Source organism: Protopterus annectens, chromosome 6.part0 (assembly GCF_019279795.1).
Source record: "Protopterus annectens isolate FY-2018-M chromosome 6.part0, PAN1.0, whole genome shotgun sequence".
Lineage (NCBI taxonomy): Eukaryota > Metazoa > Chordata > Ceratodontiformes > Protopteridae > Protopterus > Protopterus annectens.
In genome coordinates this window covers 315,122,405-315,148,117 of record NC_056737.1, presented here as the reverse complement: position 1 = coordinate 315,148,117, position 25,713 = coordinate 315,122,405, and the positions used below count along the sequence as shown (strand labels likewise).

The window sequence follows — 25,713 nt, the reverse complement described above, 5'->3', positions numbered from 1 at the left end:
TTTCATGCAAACGCCAGGGCCACCATTACCAATGACCACTGGGTTCTCAATATAGTGTCCAAGGGATACAAATTTTCTTTCCACACCCTTCCAACTTGAAAAGGGTTCCCAGATCTATCTCAAAACCAGTGGGCAGAGGCACAAAAGCAAGTCCTTTTCCTGCTCTCCATGAGGCCAATAGAGCACTTATTGGCCGTTTTGGGCCATTTCCTCTCTCTTTCTAACTCCATGCTTTAAAGCCCGCTTTAGCGTAGTTTTGCGCTTGTAATTGACTCAGCACAGCTCCTCGTGGTGTCCTGCAGAGTTCTACAAGCAGCAGCGAGTGGAAAAGTGACTTTCCATTGATTTTAAGTATTTTTCTGCCTCCTTATTTGCGACTGCTTTTTCTCGCCGAAAAGCGAGTTTTTTTAACTAACTAAGCTCTGCAAAGTTGTTTTATTGCATTTCTGCCTGTATTTTTGTGTTTTTGCACTTTTAAAGTCTGTTTTTTGCTTAGTTTAACTGGTAGTCTACACACTCAAGTGTGCGAGCCAGATTAAAGCATTTACTGTGTTTCTGTGCCTATTATCTGTTACTCTTTAAAAAAAAAAAAAATCCTTGTTTCCCTCCTTTTCTGAACTAGAATAGTCCAGTCTTCAGGTATTGCTGATTTCTGGGCTGTGTCATAGTTCCTGTGTTGCCCATATCCTTATTTGGATAGGAGGAAGCTTCTTTGTTCACCAGTGAGAGTGGGGAGCTCCGAGCAGCCTATTTGTGCTTTGAGGAGTAGTTCCAGCCCAGTAACTTGTAGCTTATTGGCCGTTTTGGGCCATTTCCTATCTCTTTCTAACTCCCTGCTTTAAAGCCCGCTTTAGCGCGGTTTTGCACTTGTAATTGACTCAGCACAGCTCCTCGTGGTGTCCTGCAGAGTTCTACAAGCAGCAGCGAGTGGAAGAGTGACTTTCCATTGATTTTAAGTATTTTTTCTGCCTCCTTATTTGCGACTGCTTTTTCTCGCCGAAAAGCGAGTTTTTTTTAACTAACTAAGCTCTGCAAAGTTGTTTTATTGCATTTCTGTCTGCATTTTAGTGATTTTGCACTTTTAAAATCTGTTTTTTCGCCTAGTTTAACTGGTAGGCTACACACTCGTGCGCTAGCCGATTAAAGCATTTACTGTGTTTCTGTATCTAATATCTGTGAGTATTTAAAAAAAAAAAAAAAAATTTCTCGTTTCCCAACTTCTCTGAACTAGAATAGTCCAGTCTTCAGGTATTGCTGATTTCTGGGCTGTGTCATAGTTCCTGTGTTGCCCATATCCTTATTTGGATATAGGAGGAAGCTTCTTTGTTCACCAGTGAGAGTGGGGAGCTCTGAGCAGCCTATCTGTCCCTTGAGGAGTGGTTCCAGCCCAGTAACTTGTAGCTTATTGGCCGTTTTAGGCCATTTCCTATTTCTTTCTAACTCCCTGCTTTAAAGCCCGCTTTAGCGTGGTTTTGCGCTTGTAATTGACTTGGCACAGCTCCTCGTGGTGTCCTGCAGAATTCTACAAGCAGCAGCGAGTGGAAGAGTGACTTTTCATTGATTTTAAGTATTTTTTCTGCCTCCTTATTTGCGACTGCTTTTTCTTGCCGAAAAGTGAGTTTTTTTAACTAACTAAGCTCTGCAAAGTTGTTTTATTACATTTCTGTCTGTATTTTTGTGTTGTTGCACTTTTAAAGTCTGTTTTTTCGACTAGTTTAACTGCTAGGCTACACACTCAATTGCGCTAGCCGATTAAAGCATTTACTGTGTTTTCTGTACCTAATATCTGTTACTATTTGAAAAAGAAAAAAGAAAAAAAATATATCCTTGTTTCCCGCCTTTTCTGAACTAGAATAGTCCAGTCTTCAGGTATTGCTGATTTCTGGGCTGTGTCATAGTTCCTGTGTTGCCCATATCCTTATTTGGATAGGAGGAAGCTTCTTTGCTCACCATTGAGAGTGGGGAGCTCTGCGCAGCCTATCTGTCCCTTGAGGAGTGGTTCCAGCCCAGTAACTTGTAGCTTATTGGCCGTTTTGGGCCATTTTTTATCTCTTTCTAGCTCCCTGCTTTAAAGCCCGCTTTAGCGCGTTTTTGCGCTTGTAATTGACTGAGCACAGCTCCTCGTGGTGTCCTGCAGAGTTCTACAAGCAGCAGCGAGTGGAAGAGTGACTTTCCATTGATTTTAAGTATTTTTTCTGCCTCCTTATTTGCGACTGCTTTTTCTCACCGAAAAGTGAGTTTTTTTAACTAACTAAGCTCTGCAAAGTTGTTTTATTGCATTTCTGCCTGTATTTTTGTGTTTTTGCACTTTTAAAGTCCGTTTTTCCACCTAGTTTAATTGGTAGGCTACACACTGAAGTGCGCTAGCCAATTAAAGCATTTACTGTGTTTCTGTACCTAATATCTGTTACTATTTTAAAAAAAAAGAAAAAAACAAAAAAAATCCTTGTTTCCTGCCTTTTCTGAACTAGAATAGTCCAGTTTTCAGGTATTGCTGATTTCTGGGCTGTGTCATAGTTCCTGTGTTGCCCATATCCTTATTTGGATAGGAGGAAGCTTCTTTGTTCACCAGTGAGAATGGGGAGCTCTGAGCAGCCTATCTGTCCCTTGAGTGGTTCCAGCCCAGTAACTTGTAGCTTATTGGCCGTTTTGGGCCATTTCCTATCTCTTTCTAACTCCCTCATATCATATCATGCTTTTCGGCCCCAAAACTCGGACCGAACCACAAAAGGAGGGGGAGTATCCATATTCATCAAGGATACCCACACCTCCAGGTTAGTGTCATTGCACGAAGCATCGAAGACCATCCATGTGCAACTAACAGTGGGCAAAACTGCCTTTCAGTTTGTAGCGTGCTACAGACCATCCTTTCAAACTCAGGATCCCCACTCGGCCTTCCTGAAGACACTGGAGAATATGAAGGTCTCTCCAAACACCATCATACTGGGGGACTTCAACTACCCAAACATTGACTGGGAGCATTACTCAAGCCCCAACACCCTAGCCCAAAGGTTCCTAGAATTCATAAACTCAAATACTATGGGACAACTAGTCACCACTCCCATAAGAGGGGAAAACATACTAGATGTGATCATCACCAACATGGGGACACAGTGTTCCATACCAGAAGTATACCCCTCATTGGTAAGATCGGACCATAAATTAATCTCACTGGAAATCCACGTCCCGCCCCCACCCCCAGCACAGAAGACCACAGTGAAGAACTTCTCAAAAGCTAACGTCACACTTCTTAAAACTGAAGTGGAATCCTTCAAGGCCCTCGGGCCATTGGAAACTACAGCCCAATCTGCTGAATCCTTTATAAACGCATTCTATGGACACCTTCAGGAATGCATGGATCATGCAATCCCAGATAAAACCAAGACCCAATTCCCCCAAAGGCAGGCATCCTGTCTGGTGGACCCCAACCATAAATAAGCTATACAAAAGAAGGTGGAAGCTACTACATGATAGAGCAAAATCCCTAAAAGGGAAGGCATCTATGATCAGTACTAGCAAAAAAACTACGATCACTCATAAAATCATCCAAGGCCAGCTTAGAGAAAAAAATAGCACAAGACACTAAAGATAATCATAAGGCTTTCTTTAGTTATGTTAGAAACCTGGGTGGCAACTCCCAGATATGCTCAGAGTTAGTCCAAAATGACAAACAATACACTGAACCCACAGACATTGCCAACATCCTGGCAGACAGGTTCAGTGCAAACATTACCCCCCCCCCCAAAAGGGCAAATATCTATCCCAGCAGAGTGTAGCCTCCCTGACATCTCAGATGCCCAGGTGAGAGCCGCCCTCTCCAAAGCAAAAAACAGCATCAATGGGATCAGACGGTGTCCCGGGCTGCGTCCTACATGAACACCGAGAAGAGCTAAACCCTCACATAAAGCTGCTGTTCAGTCTCAGCCTTACTACAGGATATGTACCCAAAGAATGGCGCACAGCAACAGTGGTCCCACTCCACAAAGGAGGTGCCTCTACAGACCCTGGAAACTACCGCCCCATAAGCCTGGTCTGCAAAGCTATGGAGAGGATCATTATGGAACTCATAAACAAAGACATTGGGGACCTACAGACACTAGATCCTACCCAATTCGGCTTTGTTAAGGGCAGATCCTGCCTCTTGAACCTGGTCGACTTCTTTGAAACAGTCACCAAGGCCATTGATGAGGGAAAGGTAGTTCACACAGCCTACCTGGACCTCGCAAAAGCCTTTGACACAATACCCCACTCAGGCATCATAGACAAACTCTCCAGCTTAAATATAACCCCAAGGGGATCATAAGATGGGTTGCAAAGTGGCTCAAGGACAGAACCCACATGGTCAGAATTGCTGGAGCCATGTCAGACTCTAAACCAGTTACAAGTGGCGTCCCACAGGGCTCAGTCCTAGGACCTCTTTTATTCGGTATATATTTTTCTGAGGTACAGGCTAACACAGGAGGACTGTGGCTAACCAAGTTTGCAGATTACTGCAAATTAGGCACCATAATTGACTCTCCAGCTGACACAAGCATCCTCCAAAAGGGTCTCATAGAGACAGATAACTGGTGCCAGAGCCATGGCCTTAAACTAAACGCCAAAAAGTGTATAGTCATACCCTTTGGCAAAAACAAAGTGCCCACAAATTACCACATAGGTGGTAATCCATTAAGTACAGAAGAAGTTATTAGGGACCTGGGGACCCAAGTTGATAGTAACCTCTCCTTTGACAACCACATTGCCAAAGTGGTTATAAAGACCATCTATATAATCCACCTTATCATGAAAGGATTCACATCTAGATCAAGGGAGGTCATTGTGCCCCTTTACTCGTCCCTCATCAGGCCCATAATTGAATACAGTGCCCCATTTGGGATGTACCTTACCCGACAACTGCAGCAACTAGAAAGACCCCAAAAGTACCTCACAAAGAGGATCAAGGGACTCAAACAGATGCCATATGCTGCTCGGCTAAAGAAACTCCAGCTGTACTCAGTTGCATACCGCCTACTCAGAGGTGATCTATGCCTGATGTACAAAGCCATGTCCAACCCGGAATTAATGGACATGCTCCACCTCAGAAAATCTAAATCCCTTAGAGCTACGAGCTCGAAAGACTTGAACCTCAGCACAGAAATAAATAGGGCATGCTGGAGGGACAGATTCATAACCCAGAGTCTCCCTTCACTCTGGAATAGAATCCCGGTCCATGTTAGGCAGAGCCCCTCAATGACTCTCTTCAAGAAGAATCCTGACGAGTGGATGGGACATCGTAGGTTTACCCCGGGGATTACTTCTGTGTCACTACTAGCCAGAGGCACAGTAAACTAACCTTAAAAAGGGCACAGTAAACTCATTCCAAGGGGTGGCGACAGCCAAACACACTCTGGCTAGGCTTGTAAATGCCCTAGGGCAGATAGCCTAGTATGAACCTATGAGGGCGCTTAGTGCCCCATCCTCTATCTATCCATTCTAAACACCTTCCTGGTGATCCCAAAATTCAAAATGCTCACCGTACAGCAACTGCTACCCATGCTCTCCAAGGATGCTTGGCTAGCCACCCTAGACCTAAAGGAGGCTTACCTCCACATCCCTATCAGGGAGCCATGCAGGAAATATCTCTGTTTTGGAGCAGGATCTCAGCACTTTCAGTTCTCTGCGTTTCCCTTTGGCTTATCTACTGCTCCCAGAGTTTTCACAAAATGTCTGGCTCCAGCCATTGCCTTTTACAGACAAAGGAATATCCATATTTACTCATACTTAGATGACTGCCTAATTCAGACAGACAGCCAGGAAAAGCTGCTCAAGCACCTGGCCTTTGTAAAGTCCCTACTAACCTCCCTAGTGTAGACAATCAGCGAAAAGAAATCCAAACAGGTACCCAACCAAAGGATTATATTCCTGGGCACAAGCCTGGACACAGCATCCCAGATGGCATTCCTTTCACCAGAAAAGCAAATCTTCCTGCCAGCCTACTTCTCTCAACTAGCCACCAGACCCCAACTATCTGCAAGGAAAATCCTGCAAGCTCTGGGGTTCATGGTATCTTCATTCTACTCCTTCCATATGCCAGACTGCATATGAGGAGACTTCAGTGGTACCTAAAAAGCCTTTGGTGTCAACACACTCAAGACCTGGAGACTCTTATACTTATAATACCTTGCCTCAGAAAAGATTTTCTTTGGTGGGCAACAGCATGCTCCCTCAACAAAGGCCTACCCTTCACACCACCTCACGCTGCCCAGACCCTCACCACAGATGCATCAGATTATGCCTGGGGTGCACACCTGGACGGCAGGTGCATACAGGGCCACTGGAGCCCACAGCAAATCTATCTGCACATCAACCAAAAAGAGATGATAGCTGTCCAGCATGCCTTGATAGGTTTCAAACCCCTTCTCTTCCCAGGGGCTCTCCTGATCAAAACAGACAATACAGCTGTGAAGTGGTATATCAACAAGCTGAGAGGGACTCAGTCCTATCCTCTCTGCAGGTTGACCATGACCCTTTGGCACACAGCCTCTGCCATGCAACTCCACCTGTTAGCACAATTCCTCCCGGGTTCTCTCAACTCTCTGGCAGGCCACTTAAGCAGAAACTTTCTGGACCCACACGAGTGGCAGCTGAACAGAAGAACCTTCACCCTAATAAATCAGAAATGGGGCACCCCTAGGGTCAACCTCTTTGCCTCCCACACCAACCATCAGCAAGTTTTGCACCAGGGAGCATCACTGCAGGGCTTGGAAAGTGGATGCCCTGTCCTTCCCCTGGGTCAATCTATCGGTCTATGCTCCACTACCTCTCATTGCCAGGGTACTGCTCAAAATAAAGGAGGAAAAACCAAGGACAATTTTTATAGCTTCAGACTGGCCTCACCAGCTCTGGTACCCCTTGCTGCACAGCCTGCCCCTTCTGCCACCTTGGCATGTACCTCAGATTCCAAACCTCCCGACCCAGAGGGAAGGGGATTTCATGCATCCTCAATTGCAGACACTCATTTTGGCAGCTTGGCTTATTCCCTAACCCCCGGCCAATCTGACAACCTCAGCAAAGAGGTTCTAGATGCTATACTTGAGGCCAGATGCCCTAGCACTAGGAACTCTTATGTTGACAAATGGAAAAAGTTCTGCACCTGGATTCAGGCTAAGGGAGCCAATACGGCACAGCCCTCCCTCCCCTCTCATCATGGATTATTTAGCTGACCTGCTACACAGTGGACTCTCTTTTCCTCTATTAAAATTCATGCCTCTGCTATGTCTGCTATTTTCCCACTGAGCAGCCCCTTTTCTAACACTGTCTGATCAGACAGTTCCTAAGAGGGGCTAGCAACTTGAGGCCACCCAGAAGAGCACCAACCCCTGCTTGGGACCTTAACTTTGTGTTGGAAAAGTTCACCCCCCCCCCCCCTTCGAACCCTCCTCTTCACGAGAGCTAAAATTTCTCTCCTGGAAGATAGCTTTCCTTCTGGCCATCACTTCAGCCATAAGGGTCTCCGAGCTGCAAGCACTCATGGCTGTGGAACCCTTCATCATCTTCCATGCTGTCAGGGTATCCCTTAGGACTAACCCATCCTTCATGCCCAAGGTGGTGTCCAGTGTGGCTCTCAACCAATCCATTCATTTGCCCACCTTTTTCCCTAATCCACAAAACAAGGAGGAAAGGATCCTGCACTCTCTAGATGTGCTCAGACAGCTCAGACTCTATCTAGACAGGACTAAATCCTTCTGGAAGTCTGATCAATTGCTGGTTAGCTTTGTTGTAGGGGGCAGAGGGCAAAGCCATCTCCAAATGGATAGTACACTGCATCAATTTCTGCTACAAACAACACAGAAAACCTCCCCCCAAGGGGGGATGGACTCACTCCACCAGAGCAGCCTCCACCTCTGCAGCTTTCCTTAGAGGAGTGCCCACCAGGGACATCTGGAGGCTGCCACCTGGACGTCTGTTTACACCTTCACCAAACATTACCACCTGCCTATCTTCTCCAAATCCAGGGCTGGTTTTGCCTCTGCAGTCTTGCAGGGCATCCTAACCTCCCCTAGTTTCCTTGACTGCCTCCACCCTTTTCCTCAGCTTTGGGAATCAACCTAAATGTGATGACTGCAACAGTGAAACATGAAGAATATAGTACAGTTATGTACACTTACCATAAATGTAGATGTTCGAATGTATTCACTGTTGGAATATTGGTTTCCTTCCCTCCATCCCCCTCTTCTTTCTTCTCTTTCCTTACAAGGGACATATTGGTATTTACTTTCTACTGGTGGGGTTCTCCCAGCAGAACCTGGCTCCCACTTGGGGGCTCCTGACAGGTTAGGGCAAGAAAAGCTGTTGTAATGGCATCGGCTGCCTTACTTTATACTACTGATGACCTGATATCACTGCTGAAGTGACAGCAACTGACGGAGAAATACTAAGCCTCTGGTATTCAGGCTGGCCGAGGGCTACCCTGGCAGAGATAACCCAAATGTGACGACTGCAACAATGAATACACTCGAACATCTACATTTATGGTAAGTGTACACAACTGTGCTTTCTGCTTTAAAAAGTCTGTCATATAGTCTGTTCCTACATCATTGGGAATGCAAGTGAATAATGAACATACTAGTAAACCTAAAATAAGGCACACGGAGCTAAGCAAAATGGACAAGTGCTTTAATGAACAAGCACAAAACAATCCACAGCAAGCTAAATCACAGCAGCACAGCAAACGAAACTGCAGAGCACAAGCAACAGCACAATAACGCTGTAAAGTTAATCCACATACGTTTTCGTCACAGTAACTTCATCAGATACCTAACCTCTCTTCCTTTGATGAATAAATAAACTAATCTAATTCAAATGAACCAATGAGTGAACAAATTCAATTACACATGTATAATTATATCACTAAAACTATGCAATTTTGTTGTAGTTTTAACAAGCTGTCTAGTCATTCGCTGATATATGACACAGCATTTTGTTTTAAATTCATTTTTAATTTTGTATTTAAATTTATACACATTTGTTTGGCATATGAAGGAACATTTGTCTACTGCATCCATCCTTTCCTGCTTCAAAGAACTGCAGAGAATGTGCACCACTGCAGGATATAAAAGGCAACCTTGCACATGCCTACATCAGTATAGTCTAAAATGAGTTAGTCTGTTGGTCTGTGTAGGAAAGGAGACCACAGCTTTTTGAATTTCAGGCTAGAGATTACTTGTAAGGCAGGATATAACCCAGGGACTGTTGAAAGATCTTCAGTTAAGGTAGGTACACATGTTCAGAATTGTACATTTTATTAGCTTCCAAAGACAACATGATGCTTTACATGCTTCCAAGTATTCCCTGTCATATATGTTTGTCTCTTCTGTTTACTCTGCCTAGACATATCAATACAATAGAACTTCAGATTGAGGTGACCAGATTCCTACAGCGATGTGAGAGCTCAGGGAATACACGGAACATTACATTCACTCCAGCTACTCTGTTTGGAAGCAATCAAATGAAAGAAGATGTTGCATGCAAGGTACTCATTCTAACTACTGTTCCTTATTTCTTTATATTCACAGCTCTTCTTTTTTTTTCACTTATTTATTTTAGAGGTACCCCAAGTACCGCTAGGATGGGCAAGCTACAAGTGGCACTTTGCTGCCCCCTTCCCAAACCAGATTCTCCAACACCTAGGCCTCTAATGGATCCCAGATATTGTTGATTCAGAGCTTTATCCCCCTTTACCAGTGGAGCTGGATCCTTTCTCATCTTTTTAATAGGTTGTAATGACCTTACTGTGATTAATGAATTTGCCACATACATTATTATTTGGAGTGTACTAATGCCAGTCATTATTTTAGCCATCACAGGGTGTGTGAAGGGTACCATATTTCAGTAACAAGATGTCCAGCTGGTCCAGATCCATTTGCAGTGGTGTACTGGAGTCAGAAGCTACAATAATATTACCAGACGTGAACTACAAATAACAGTATATTACAAATGTAGAACATTTTGTATGCCGCATAAGCATGTTTTGGGTCTGCAGGTTATGTACAGCATGAAAATGCTCAGTTGATAAGATACAGCTAATTCAGAAATAAAGCAGTTAAGTGGATTAATTCATTTATTCTCCAGTTGTCCACTTCAGGTAGTAGAGCTGGAAGTCTGTCCCAGCACTCAGTGGATGCAAGACGAAATAATTAATTCTGAAGAGTATACCAGCCATTTGGTGAATGCTCATGCTCCCTTAATCTTCCATTACATTTAAATTTACATTTTTAAATGTAATCGAAGATTAAAGGACTGTATCATTGAACACTATCCAGAAATTTGATGAAGTGTTTCTATGAATGCATTAACAAAGCATATATTAAAATATGATGTTAAACATAATTTTAAATTTAGAGTTATTGATATAGTTACTAGGAATCTTAGGGTGGTAACGTGAGTAATGTATTGGAAACTAGGGAATATAAGTAGATATTAAGACTTTGTGCTGATAAATATCCAGGCATTAATGCTACAGATACCATAAAACTAATTCTAGTTAAAAAACAAGTACAGTATAAATGATAGTTATAATTGTTTTTAGACTTTTTTACGCATGTTTCTTATGAGTATATTTTATGTTTTGTTTAATGTAATTAAGTAGTATTATTGGTGGGTTGTGTCATGTGACTTTTTGCTTAGGGTATTAATAGCAAATGACTGAATTCATTGTTTAAGCACTGAAGAAAGGTTACACCGAAAGCTTTGCTGCTGAAGTTTGTTGCTCATTAAATGAGTTGCTGAGATGTTTCCTAGACTGAGTTTTTTGTTTTGATTTTTGGATGTGTACCAGCTCCATCAGGGCTGGATTTGTGAGTGCCATGTAGATCAGGCATAGGTCACTCCTTAATAGTTGGTAGGAGATAGAGCAAAGGGATACGGCTTTTAGTCTAGCTGCATAGTACATGTTGTTTACACCCTATGTTTTCTTTGAGGGACCTCTGAGGTCACTCCAGCTAGTGTAAGTGCCTAATCAAGTACATGTCAAATGGCTCATTGTACTCGATCATTGGGCTAATGAGGGTTGAGTATAGCGGGATTATAATTTCCTTGGATCTGGATGTCATCCGTTACTTATAAGTTGTACGAGATGGAAGGGCTTCCTCACCACTTGTAGACACATGGCGATGAAAGTTCATGCTATTGTCTAACTGTGAACCTAGATCTGTCACCTGAGTCTACTCTTAGGGGTGTGCAATTGATGATGTAATTTGCTGGGGTTTTTGAATTCCCAAAGGTTATGATAATGCATTCTTTTTCATTTAGTTTTAGGCCATGGTTCTGGTACCAATCATTTGCTTGATCTAGACCCTGCTGAAGGATAACTACATCACTGAGGGATTCAGTGACTGCCCCCAGCTTGCAGTCATCGTCACACTTTGTTATCCAGAGGCCTTTTATATTAGCCTTGACTTCAGAGAAGTATATTCTGAACAGGAGTGGTCCCAGCACTGAGCCTTTTGGCACATCACTAGTAACTGACTTCTCACTGGATCTGGATTCACCCACTTTAACTACGTGTCCTGCCCATGAGCCAATTGGCTATCTATCTGATGATGTAGGGATTTATTCCCAGTTTTATGAGTTTATTTGTAATACCTGAGTGGAGAGTTGTGTCAGTTGCCTTGGCCTGGTCGAGGTAGGCGGTATGTACAGTTTTACCCTTTCAGTAGGCATGACCTACCTGCCCTTGACAAAGCCAAATTGGGTTGGGTCCGGTGTTGGGATGTTTTCTTTGTAATTATTTATCAGGTCTTTGATTATTCTTTCCATGGCCTTAAATATAAGACTAGTCAGACGTATGGGTTTCAAATTTTCAGGGTCAGTAAATGGTTCCCCATTATGCAGAGGGATGACTGTTGCTGTCTTCGCTATTGGGACAAAGTCAGTCTGGAGACTGTGGTTAAATAGGGATCTTAATGTCCCTGATAAATCCTGATTTAAGCTGTTTAAGAGGCAACTTGGCATATTGTCAGGCCCCATTGAAAACATATTTTTAGCTTTGGAGAGCACAGTGGCACCCTATTCTTTGGTGATAGATGGCAGTGAAGTGTTGGAGGGTATTTGAAGGGATATTTCAGAGCTACACAGTTAGGGCTTCTCTACATAGCACAAGCAGAAATCTATAATTCAAAGCGGAAAAGGATGATGATGAAATGGGGATGTTTAAGAAATAAGGAGAAACTGGGATTTTGAATGCAGATTCTTAAGGAGAATAACAATATCCATACAGAATATTAAATTCATAAAGTAGCAGAAAGTATTCTGTGAACTAAGCCAACATGGGAATGAGGAAAGAAGAGTCTTTTGATAGGGATGACTCAATTAGGGGTACAGAGAATAGACAAGAGGGGGCTGGAATTTACTGGAGATAACTGACAAAGGAATCAAGGTATTGGGAACAGATAACAAGAGAGGGAGAGGGAACAGAATGGGAAAAAGCCAAGAATTCATTCGGACTGCAGGCTAGAGATTGTCTTCCATATCAAGGACTGATATCAGAGTATAAGCAAAGAGAAAATAATATGGGATCCAAAGTGAAAGACCAGCACTGGTTGAGTTTTCAGTGGAATCTAGAAACTGCTGTTAAAAAGGAATAATTAGTAGGGCATATAAAATATTGCATGATAACTAATGGAACCGGAGGAGGATTGAAAGGATTTGGAAGAGAAACTGGATAAGCAGTTCACAAATAAACAATGGGAGGATATATGCAGAGCTCCCAAATATGCAACAAAGTCTTGAAGATTTAGAATCTTTGCTTAAGTCTTCACATAGGTACCGTATTTTTATACTCCAAACAGACTCCAAAGCATTTTCCCTCAGTAGATTGCACATTTTGGAGGTGTGATGGGGAAGAAAGGAGTAATTAGACATATTTTCTGGGAGAGTAATGAGTTGGCAGACTTTAAAAATGTTCTGCAGACTACTATTTTATAAATACTGGGTGAGCAAATTGGTGTAGCTAAGGAAATGATTTTCTAAGCTATGGTACAGAATTGGAATTGCCTAAACATAGTAAGGCCTTGCGGAGTTTAATTTTGGTGGCTGCCAAAAAAAAAAAAAAAAAAAGTTATTACTACTGGAGATGGAAATCCAAGTCTAAACCAATCATGCTATTAGTAGTCAGTATAGCAACAGAGAGAGAAGAGAGAAAAGTTGGATAGAAAGGGGTAGGAGCAAATTACATAAAAAAAATGGGAATTGTTGGAACAGTGCATACAGAAGAATGTTTTGTCGGATGAATGAGGTTTAAGGGAAGGCAGGAGTTTAATGAACTATGTAATGTTTGGTTGGTAGTGACTGTATAGAAGATTATAAGCGACATGTAATGTTTGTAACTAAAAATGTCACTATGGTTTGTTTTCATTTACATATATGTATGTTCGTCTATGTCACAAGTGATAATTCAATAAAGATGTTTTTTGTTCAGAAAAAGGATTTATGTATCCTTATAAGCATTTGTCATCTGACTTTATTGGAACTACCAATTCATTAACTTTGAACATTTAGGCTTTAGATATAACATATTTTTTTCTTGAAATAACAGAAGTGAGGGTGTGCATGTGTTAGACCGCTATCCCATTGAGGATTTGTTTTTCTGCATTGTACCTGTTTTTATGCTGGGATGGTGTCAGTCCTGTGACACTGAATTGGATATAAGTGGGTCTTAAATGAAAAAGCATGAATAGTTTATTGCTAAAAGAGTACAATGGGGTAGTGCAGAAATGTTGGTCATCACAAACTTAGTAAAACCAAAACTGACCGATGTTTCAAGGAAAACTCATGACTGAATTGGAGCTCTTAAAGTACTAGTAAAGCTTAATGCTATCTCATGCTGTATTATTAGACTAAAGGAAGAAATTAACACTTCATGATTAACTTAGTAGACTCCATAGTAACAAAAGGCTTAACAAAAATAAGCCCATATTGTAGGATTATAGGTGTGGTGATGCTGCGGTAGCGTTGTCGCCTCACAGTAAGACATTGTCCTGTTCGATTCTCAGCTAAAGAGTCTTCTGTGTGGAGACATGCGTGAATGTGTGTATCTTCGTTGAAGGTTGTGTGTCAGGCCTGGCAAGTCGGTACGTAAAAATCTACTGCCAATCATTAGCGGACCGGAGTTCCGCTGTGGCGACCCCTAACCGGGAAAAGCCGAAAGATACAACAACATAGGTGTGTCATGATCAGAGATGGAGTAAGAAAAGTAGAGGACAGAGAAAGTGAAGCTTGGAAAGGATATAGCTAATTGTAGATGAAGGAATGAGAGAATGGAGGCTAATGAGGTGTTCAAGTCGAAAAGTAGAGGAGGCAGCAAAAGGAAGGACAGCAGTGAAGAAAGAAAAGATTAGAAGACATTTATGGATAGTATTATGAGGTAAACTAAGCTTTGAGGTAGAAAAAATAGGTGAGAAGGGAGAGCAGAAATGGAAAAGGAGAAATGAGGTAGGTACTTCAAAGTTATGAAATCATAAATAGGCGCAAAGAAACTTCTATTGATGATGGGCACAAACCATCATACTGCGGTGTCTCTTTTTAAACACCTTTATTAAATTATCACTTAAGACATCGATAAACTTATTAATATAAAAGAAAATGAACCATATTAACATATTTCCATTATATATCACACATAACTATTATCAGTCCAATGTTACATAAATTCCTGAATACCTGCCTTCCCTTAAACCTCACTCCTCCTGCTGAACATTATTCTGCATGCATTGTTCCCACAATTTCCATTTATTTCTATGTAATTTGCTCCATCCCATTCCTAAAGATCCCACTTCCAGTCCTTTTATCTCTGTTAAAATATTCAGTACTTCAAATACAGTTGGTTTAGACTTTGATTTTCCATTTTCTAGTATTTTTTGGCAGCCATAGTAATTAAAAGTAATAAGGCCTTACTAAGTCTAGGCAATTCAGATCTTGTGTCCCAGCTCAAAATTAATCATTTCCTTAGTTACACCCATTAGCGTGCACAATATTTCTGACAGAGTACTCTGTCAGGAATTTTTAAAATCTGCCAACTCATTACACTCCCAAAACATATGTGCCCGGTTACCTTTTTCTTCCCCATCATACCTCCAACATGTACTTGAGGAAAAAAATAATTTGAAGTTTCTGTGGGATATAAAAATACCAATGCAAACCCTTCCAAGCAAAAATTCTAAACCTTCCACACTTTGTTGTTGCATACTTGGGACACATACACTGCGGTGTCTTTTTTGAGGTACTTTAATATTGTAACTACTTGCCCTTTGATTAAGGAACCATTTGTCATCATCTTCAAGGAGGGTCAGTAAAATCATAACATTTGTGTGTTGATACCTTATGTGTCTTCTTTCTTGGCCAAGGCTTTTATCTCCAAAGCTATTGTCCTTATATATAGACCAGTTGTAAATGCGCATCAGCATTCCATTTAACCTAAGTTGGTGCACGAGGCATAATGTATGGCCAGTAGTGCTATTACCCCTCGTGAAGTCTCCTGACCACTCTTAGTGCTTCATATCCTACATTACCATTGGAGTATTTTTGTCTCGCATTTGTCAACCATCTGTTTTATTTGCCAAGTTTTGCAATCAGAGCAATACTTGTTTGGTGAAAAGTTACCTCTGTTAAATACTTCTAGTAATGATTTAAAAACTTTTAAAACATCTTTGTTTCCATTCACACTTGCAAGAAATGAATCCGTATTTCAGTGCAAATGCTTTTGATAAGAATAACCAAACAGAAGAAAATAAAAGTAGCCATTGAAATTGTAATCACAGTGTTCATTACCACTAATTCTAATTTAGTGTAACCATCAAGTTAATTAGGCTAACATGGGGGAACATGCAGATGGCATATATACTCGCTTGTCCTGCAGTCATACATGTATTCTGTTGTCTTATTACTGCAGCCAAAGTAACCATTTGTTAATGTACCAGAACTGAACACTTCCCTACATCAACAGGGCTTCTGCTTCAGAAAGTTCTTTCATTGAGGCCAACAACTTTTCAAAAATTATCAAACTTTAGTGCAACTTTTCACATTTAATCCAGTGTACTACTTCCAGGATGCTACACAAAAACAAAACTTGCTTGAGTTTTACCCTGTTTGGCCAAAGACTCTTCAGGCATACATGCTGATAATTTGGAACAGTCCCAGAATATATGCAGCCATAACCCTAACTCAGCAGTTCAGCATCTCCAGCATTCAACACATTGAGAAACATGGTGTAAGCTACTTGGGGGTATAACAATACACGTGAAGACACTTTTCAGTCATAGATTCTGACCTTTTCTAGAATGGCTTGCTTGATAACATTCACTATCTGCGCTAATTGGGGATTAAAGTTTTGTCCAGCAAAATTCAAATTTTTCTTGCCTAATAAGGGCTGTTTGTTTAATTTAAGATCGTATTACTAGCTATGGTGTTCACACTGAAGTTTTCAGCTCTAAAATCTGCATTATATTTGTCCCATAGTAGTAAATGCCTAGTGTTCCTTCAGTTGTTAACTATGTAAATTCCCTCCTTAAATATCTTTAGATTAAATGTTTAACCCTCCCCTTGCCAGGTAAAGCCTCTGCTGACTTGCCAATGTGATAAAAGCTGAAGCCTTAAGTAAGTGGTGTTAATTCTCAGTATCAACATACTAGTCCATACTATGTGGACTAATCATTTGTGCTGCTGGAATCTAGCTTTTATAGGGACCAGTAGATCTATCTTGCCCTTCTATCCTAAGCCTTTATAATAAGTAGTTGTGCGCCTCAGCAACTGCTCCATAATGTCTTCGGAGGCCAGTAGCTCTTTGTTATTACAGGACTGATCTAAAATTGTTTACATGAAAAAATGTTTTTCAGTTACTTTAAACATCTTTTACTGGTTCTTTTCATGTAAACATTTATTATTTATTTATTGATATTTGTTATCAGGGAAAATCCACTGGGTCATTGACCCATTTTCAGTGGAGGTCCTGGGAAAAAAGCTCCACAGTAGTACATAGAAAATAGACATTTACGAAAAGAAAAAAAAAAAACTAATGTTTGAGTACATTTGGAAGCAAAGATTGTGAATGCAAAACAAGATTACAGTATACAATAGGTCCATCAGAGCTTATGTCTTGGCCTAAATTAAGGCCAAATCTTAAGTTAAAAATATATGCAGAGGTAAGTCACAAACAGCGTATTACAAAGACCAGTATTACATCTTGGCATTGCAATATACAAGATTATGTTACATTATAAAGAAGAGTTTAGCTGTGGTAACAAAGTTATGCTTAACACAAAACATCAAGCGATAAAGGGAAGCAGTAATTAAACAAGGTATTTGTCCATTGAAACGTAGGATTAAATTGTGATGGGACAGCCTAAGGTGGCCTGATTGTCGTGCAGGGGAATGAGAAGTTTTTTAGGTAATATGTTTTTAGTGCTGATGTAAAGGTTTTTGAAAATTCTGTTAGAGTTATGTGGGAGAGTAAAGAATTTCAAAGTTTAGCAATGCTGTGGGAGTACAAACATTGTCCAGCTCTTTTGTTAGGTTTGGTTAGAGTTAACAGCTGTTTATTGGATGATCTAAGTGTCCGCGTAGGAGTATATGTTTGTAGGATCGAGTGAAGTGCTGGGCAGTAGTGGGGTTTAAAAATTAGTTTGTGAGCTAGAGTTAATTGGGTATAGGAGAAATAGCTGGAGAACTCAAGCCAGTTCACTTCTGTAATTGCTTCACAGTGGTGTGAGCAGTTAGGCCTTCCTGAGGCAAATTAAGTTATTTTATAATAGCAGGATTGCAGTTTATTACTGAGGGATGAATACAAGTTAGTAAAGATGGCACTTCCATATAGAAGGGAAGGGATGAATAGAGTACTTGCTGGATGTTCTTCGTGTTTCACTGTTGCAGTCATTACATTTGGGTAATCCTGCTGGCAAGTTGCCCTTAGCCGGCCTGAATTCCAAAGTCTTGGGTCCTGCGTCGGCTGCTGTCACCCCTTCCCTGACGTCAGGGGAATAAAAGAAGCAGCCAACGCCATTTTCTTCAGTCTTTTTTGCCGCGCAGTGCCCGAAGCAGAAGCCATTCGCAAGTGCCAGTCAGCCGACTCCTGAGATTTTCGTGTTTGAGTTTCAGATCCGAAGTCTTCAATGAAGCTAAGTACCCCATTGGGGAAACTTTTTTTCTTGCTCCAGACCGATGTCAGAAAAAGTTAATTGTATTTCTTGTGAAAAGCAAATACCTCACAAGGATTTTCATTCCTACTGTATTCCTTGCCTAGGCCCTGATCACAACATTACTGGTTGTAGGTTTTGTGCTAGATTTAACCAACGCACTATTAAGTGTCTGTATGATTTTGCTTTAAACTTTTTTGGGCGCCAGTTTAATTATCCTGAAATGTCGTCGGATAGCCATCTGACTACTGGAGTTTACAAAAAATGCAAAGAAAAGGATAGAGAAAAACAACCGAGGCCCAAAACCAATTATGAAGCTTCTCCTAAGCCAGTCGCTGGTCTGCTGGTTCTCAGTGAGGCACATTCGCAGCCCCTGACGCCCGCTACTTTAGTCGCAGGCCACTACCGACTCCCATGTGGAGTCGGCCATGCTGCTGGATACTCAAGGTATTGGAGCCTCGGACGCTAATCCCTCAGATGGGTCCAGAGCCGCTGAGCAGGTACCGGCTTCTGAGGGTGTATTCAGACCTAAACATCTGTACATTAAAACAACTTCAACTTCAAAGGCAAAGACTAAAGCACTTTCTAAAGCAAGGAAACAAACTCAAGAGCGACGTGGACAGGCCTCTATGCCCAAAAAACAGATGCTCAAAATGGCCGAATACTTGATTACTTGGATCAGGCGTTCCCATCCCCCTCCTGATAAGAGGCCTAGGCAAGGCACTGACTATGAATCTTCAGATCAGGCTTCTATTTCTTCTGATTCCTCTTCTGATCAGGAATATTCTTTCCCCCCTATGAGGATTCTGATGCTGAAGAATCTATACCTTCAGCATCTCCTCCTGAGGACTATTCCTTTGGGGAAACCTTGCATACCATGAGGGAGCATTTCCACTGGGAGAGCCAAGATTTTTTAGAATCTAAAAAGAGACTCAGGGATTTCCTTTTACTACCTCAGCATGGGCCTCTAGCCATTCCACCTGTGTTAGACATTGCAGATGATGTGTTTTCGGAGTCTAGTCTGACCCCTGACTCCTTACTCCTTACCCCCAGCTCCTGTTAAGCCTGACAGATATTACAGGGTTCCTGACTCACACAAATTTCTTTTTAAAAACCCAGCTGCTGACCCAGAAACTATTTCACAGGGTCCAAAGGGAGTTAAGGCTTCCACTGCAAAAAAACCAACCCCCTCTGACAGAGATTCAAGGGCACTGGATAGATGGGGAAAAAAGGTTTACACATCTGCAACTTTGGCTATAAGGGCCTTAAACTGTCAGTTTCATATGCTTAAGTATCAGCAACATGTCATGGGATTGCTTAAACAGAAAATGTTGTTAAACTCTGAATGTGCAGAAAACAAGGAAATGCAGGATTTATTGTATGCAGCAGAGCAAGTTGGAAGACATACTTTGCAATGTGGTTTTGATTTTTTGGAGGCCTCCTGCAGGGCCGCAGTTACGGGTTCTGTAATTAGGAGGCATGCTTGGTTAAAGGAACAAAATCTGCCTGATCATGTTAAAGTTAAATTACTAGATGCACCTTTACAGCATGATACTTTGTTTGGTGTTAAGGCAGAAGAGGTGTTAAAGAAAATGGAGGACAAAGCTAAATCTATGCAAACTGTTAAAGATTTTTTACAAGTAAAAAAATTGGTCCTTTCCTGTGTCAGACAGACCTCAAAGGGGCAGATCCCAGGCGCAAGGTTCTTACAGGTCAAAGCAATGGGGTGCCTACCTCCAAAGCTGGAGAAGATAGATCACAAACATATAGAAAACAGTCCCATTGACTTCCCCCTGCCTGTACCAAGCACTTATCTTCTGGCAGCACACTTAGGGGGAAAATTAGCACTTTTTGCTCAAAATTGGCACATCATAACCCAGGACAAGTGGGTTCTAAACATAGTGTCACAAGGCTACAAGTTCCATTTCCATACTCTGGCAAAGGCAAACGGCTGGCCAGACCCGCCAAAATATCAATGGGCAGAGGCACAAAAACAAGTCTCATCCCTCATGGACATGAGGGCCATTCAACAAGTACCAGAGCAAGAGCGGCGACAAGGATTTTATTCAAGACTGTTCTTGGTACCCAGAAAGGACAAGGCTTGGAGGCCGATACTGGACCTATCTCTTCTGAACACATTCCTGGATATTCCAAAATTCAAAATGTTGACTTTGCAGCAGCTTCTGCCCATGCTGGGCAAGAATGCTTGGCTTGTGACTTTAGACCTAAAAGAGGCATACCTTCATGTTCCAATCAGACAATCATGCAGAAGATACCTAAGATTCAAGGCTGGTTCAGTGCATTACCAATTCTCTGCACTGCCCTTTGGCTTATCTATTGCGCCCAGGGTCTTTACAAAGTGCCTGGCACCAGTAATTGCATTGTGCAGACAAAGAGGAATACAAATATATCCTTACTTGGACGACTGTCTAATTCAAGCTGAGAACAAGGACATTCTTCTTCAACATCTGGCATTTGTGAAAAGACTTCTAACATGCCTAGAGGTACACAATCCACAAGAAGAAATCAAAATTAGTACCCTCTCGAGATAACATTCCTGGGTGCAAGCTTGAATACAACTGCCCAGATGGCTTATCTCACGCCAGACAAACAAAGGCAACTGACTACCTATTTCAAAATGTTGGCAACAAAGGCCCAGTTATCTGCAAGAAAAATTCTGCAGACTTTGGGCTTCATGGCATCCTGCATCCTACTAATTCTATATGCAAGACTGCATATGAGGAAACTTCAGTGGTACCTAAAAAGTGTTTGGACTCAACATTGCCACAGCCTGGAAACAATCATTACTCTCATTCCCTGCCTGCAGCAGGAGTTTGGATGGTGGGCAAAGGCTTGTCATCAGAACAAGGGACAGCCATTCACATTACTCCCAGCCAGGCAGACACTAACAACTGATGCATCAGATTACGCTTGGGGGGCCCACATGGCAGGAAGATGCATTCAGGGCGCACATGGTCCTCAAACCAAATACATCTACAAATCAATCAAAAAGAGATGCTAGCTGTTCAAAATGCTCTGACAACCTTCAAGGACCTACTTCATCCGGGACAACTACTGATAGACAGACAACACCACGGTCATATGGTATATAAACAAGCAGGTGGGCACACATTCTTACCCCCTTTGCAGACTAGCCACGACTTGTGGGACACAGCTTTGACCTGTAAGTACATCTGCAGGCACAATTCCTGACAGGAAAGGAAAATATTCTGGCAGACGAACTAAGCAGAAACCTCATGGATCCCCACGAGTGGAAGCTGGATCCACAAGTTTTCAGCATGATATCAAGGAAATGGGAATGCCCAGACATAGATCTATTTGCCTCCCCTCACAATTACCAACTAAAAAGATTCTGCACAAGGACTTATCACAGACAAGCATGGAAAGTGGATACCCTATCTTTCAGCTGGAAAAACCTATCAGTATATGCCTTTCCTCCACTGCCTCTCCTCCCCAAGGTGCTCCTAAAGGTCAGACAGGAGAAGCCAAAGATGATACTGATTGCCCCAGACTGGCCCCACCAGTACTGGTGTCCAATCCTAAGGAACATGTCTCTATGCCCAGCTTGGACCGTACCTCAAATACCTCATCTACTGTCCCAGCAAAACAATCAGATCCTGTGTAGCCAACTCAGGACATTAAACCTGGCAGCATGGCTGATAATGTAGTCTTACAAAAAACACCTCTCAGCAAAGCTGTGATGGATGTCATTCTGGAAGACAGAAGGCCTAGTACTAGAATGTCTTATGCTGGAAAATGGAAGAAATTCTGTGCTTGGAACCAGGCACAAGGAACTGATACAGCTGTACCAAATATTCCTCAGATTTTGCAGTACTTAACTGAGATGCTGGACAAAGGCCTATCTTTTTCATGAATTAAAATTCATGCCTCTGCCATTTTGACGCATTACAATACAGAGCCACCAATCCTTTATCATCCTTTATTAAAGCAGTACCTCAGAGGTACCAAAAATATAAGGCCGTCAAGGAGATCACCAGTACCTGCATGGGACCTCAGTTATGTCTTGGAAAAGCTCACCCTGCCTCCTTTTGAGCCAGCTGCTTCTGCTGATATAAAGTTTTTATCTTGGAAAACAACTCTGCTCCTAGCAATTACTTCTGCAAGATGAGTTTCAGAGCTGCAGGCGCTCATGGCTGTAGAACCTTTTATCATTTTTTATCCAGACAGGGTCTCTCTGAGGGCAAACCCAACATTTATGCCTAAAGTGGTGTCCAGTGTGGCTCTTAACCAAACTATTCATCTGCCAACTTTTTATCCAAATCCACAGAATAAGGGGGAGAGAATTCTGCATTCTTTGGACGTACACAGCTTAGATTCTAATTGGACAGAACCAAAGCTTTCAGGAAGGCAGAGCAATTACTAGTGGCATATGCTGCAGGATCACAAGGAAAGGCTATCTCAAAGCAGACTGTTTCTAAGTGCATAGGCCACTGCATTCATTTCTGCTATTTACACCATGGCAAGCCAGTGCCTAAGGGCATTAGGCCACATTCCACCAGAGCTGCAGCCTTTCTCAGGGGAGTACCAACCAGAGACATCTTAGAGGCGGCTACTTGGAGTTCAGTGCACACCTTTACAAAGCATTATCATCTGCCAATCTATTCTAAATCCAGGGCAGGCTTTGCCACTGCAGTTCTGCAGGGCCTCATAGCTGCTGCTAATGCTGTTTAGCTCCAGCCTCCCAACCATAGCTTTGGGACTCTACCCAAATGTAATGACTGCAACAGTGAAACACAAAGAACATAGTACAGTTGTGTACACTTAACATAAATGTAGATGTTTGAGTGTATTCACTGTTGCATTCCAGGTTACCCACCCGCCACCCCCCTTTTTTCTATGGATCTTATCTTTCCTTCTCTGATTTATACAACCTATGTGGTGTATTTGCTTATAGATGAAGGTAAAATTTATATTGGTGCATTTATTGATATATATAAATAAATATATATACATAAAGTTTTGCTACCCTTTTATGGGGCACCTGACATCTGGGGCATTAAAAACTGAAGAAAATGGCGTTGGCTACTTCTTTTATTCCCCTGAGGACCTGACGTCAGGGAAGGGGCAACAGCAGCCGACGCAGGACCCAAGACTTTGGAATTCAGGCCAGCTGAGGGCAACCTGCCAGCAGGATTACCCAAATGTAATGACTGCAACAGTGAATACACTTGAACATCTACATTTATGGTAAGTGCACACAACTGTACTTTTTGCTTTGGTATGCTTATCAAGGCAGAGTTTGTGCCTATAGAATTTGCCTAATTTAAAGTGTGTCTTTTTTTATATTGTGAATATGTGTCTCAAAGGTGAGTTTGTCATCTGTTATCATACCTAGTAGTTTAGTTGTTTTAACTATTTCAATGTCAGTCCTATCTTTAGAGAAAATTTTGAAATTTATATTTGGTGGTTTTGCAGAGAATAAGAGACGTTTTGTCTTTTTGGGGTTTAACAGCAGTTGAGAATTATTTAGCCAGGTTTCTATAGAAGTGAAAGCATTTTGAGTAGCTGTGAGGAGGTACGAGAAATTGTTGACAGTGGATATTATTGTTGAATCGGCTGCATATTGGATAAGGTTATCTAGCTGGGAAGGCTCTGTGAGGGTCATTGATGAAGATACTAAACATATGAGCCTTGCCTGTAATAAGCAAAATACCTTCAATTCAGTGGTCCTCTAATAATAATAGAAATCAGGCACTTGATCACTTCCCAGTGTCTGAGCAGTAGTAATCTATCCTGTTTCAACCTTGTACCACTTTCTCACTTATGGAGGACAGAATTGTTTGCTTTAAGCCCTGAAAATGAGCATTCCCTGGGGAAAATTGAACTGCCCAAAAGGTATACAAGAGTTCTGGAACCAAAACATTGCTTTGGTCTTAGTTCATGTCCTGGTACATCAGTTTTCAAGCCTTAACAAAATTTTACTTATGAAATCTGAATTCTGTGTGACAATTTGGGTGCAGGATAAATTCACAAGTACGTAATACTTTTGCTCTTCAGTAACTGAGGAAACTCCATTACTGATTGTGAGGGCCTGTAATTAACTGCTATCATCTGTGATTTGGATATGATTATTTTATATCCCAAGATCTGACTACAGTGTTACAATATTTGAAATAAAGGCATAAGATGCCCATACGGGTCTTGAAGGAATTAGAAAAAATGCTACCTTGATATGTTCACTTTGATGATCACTGCTGCAGTATCCTTAGCTATATGGGTTATATCCTGCATAGGGTATAACAGCTGGCTAGTTAACAAAGCTTTAGGGCACCTTCCACACAACCAAACCATAAGTCAGCTAGAGCTGAGCGGATGTAAAGACAGGTTTGGGCACCAAGCCCTTCAGAGCTTTCCTGCCACCGAACATTATGCTCATTAGAAGCTTTCATGAATCAACAGTCAGCTTACAGATAAGTTCCCTTTGGAGGAAGAAAAAAACTCCATTTAAAAAATAATGTTTGAATAATATTTTCCTGTTCAGGAAAGTTATTTTAAAGTTATGAGTTTGTGTTTTAGTGGACTGCTGCAAGACTATATTGTTCTTTTAAACACTTTTGTGTTTTAATGCCAGTTTAAAAGTTGTTTAAAGTAATTGAAAAACATTTTGGTGGAAAAATTCTCTTTATTGTAATTTTTGTGGCCGCCAAAGTGTTTAACTGCCTTTTACTTTGTTTTGTTGTGAAAAATGTGACTTTTAAAGACTTTAAGTTTTACTGGCTTTTGCTGCTTGTCTTATGGGAAAGAGACATCATTTTAAGCTTGACCATGGAACAAAATGTCAGTCCTTCTTCCAGCTACAAAAAGAAAAAGTTTAGCAAAAAGCCTTTGCCACCACATTAGGATAATAGTTTGCGACTGCCTCAGGTGGGTGAGTCTACTGTGGTCTTTAGTTGTACCTCAGACCACTCATCTTTTACCCAGAATCAGTCTTTTGCAGCACCTGCAACCACTATGGATCAGGAGTTACCACTTCCTCTGTGGCTTTTCAGTGTCCCTGCAGTGGGCAAGGAAGAGCTACTCTTGTTGATCCTGGGATAGGAAACAGAAAATGTTTCCCTGTTTGTGCTACTGCTTATCACTGGGAAAGCTGCCGTGCCATTAATAACACTGTTGGCCTCATTAATTATGCCAAAAAGAAACAGAATACTAAACATGTATCTATTCCTCCTCAGATTTACTTAGGAGTAGTTCACTGAGTCTGGTTAAGGGTTTAATTCAGACTATTGATCCTTCTTGCAAAGTAGTTTCTAGTAATAGAAGGAGGGATTCAAAGATTCAGGATTCTGAATCAGAACAGGAAGGTAAAGGGACAGATATAGGATTTTTCTCTCAGATTTCTGATTCCAACTCTGAGGAGAGCTCAGTTTCTGATTCTCCCGTGGGGTGGGGTTTCTTTTTCTCTGAGGCTATTTCTGAAATCTGCCATTGTTTGGAGTGGGAGAACAATGAGGTTTCTCAGTCCTTCAGAAAATACTGTGAACTTTTACAGGGGGAGTTTCCAGAGCCT

The 25,713-nt window shown here is 41.6% G+C and overlaps 1 protein-coding gene across 2 annotated transcripts in view; it reads left to right on the top strand.

Moving 5' to 3' along the window:
* The window catches only part of ZFYVE26 (zinc finger FYVE-type containing 26), a 3,506,023-nt gene that overhangs the window by 2,889,040 nt on the left and 591,270 nt on the right, over nt 1–25,713 (top strand). For both annotated transcript variants that reach the window (XM_044074068.1, XM_044074069.1), the window contains one exon: nt 9,370–9,511. In XM_044074068.1, the coding sequence (XP_043930003.1) occupies nt 9,370–9,511 (142 nt within the window). The remainder of the gene's footprint in view (nt 1–9,369; nt 9,512–25,713) is intronic.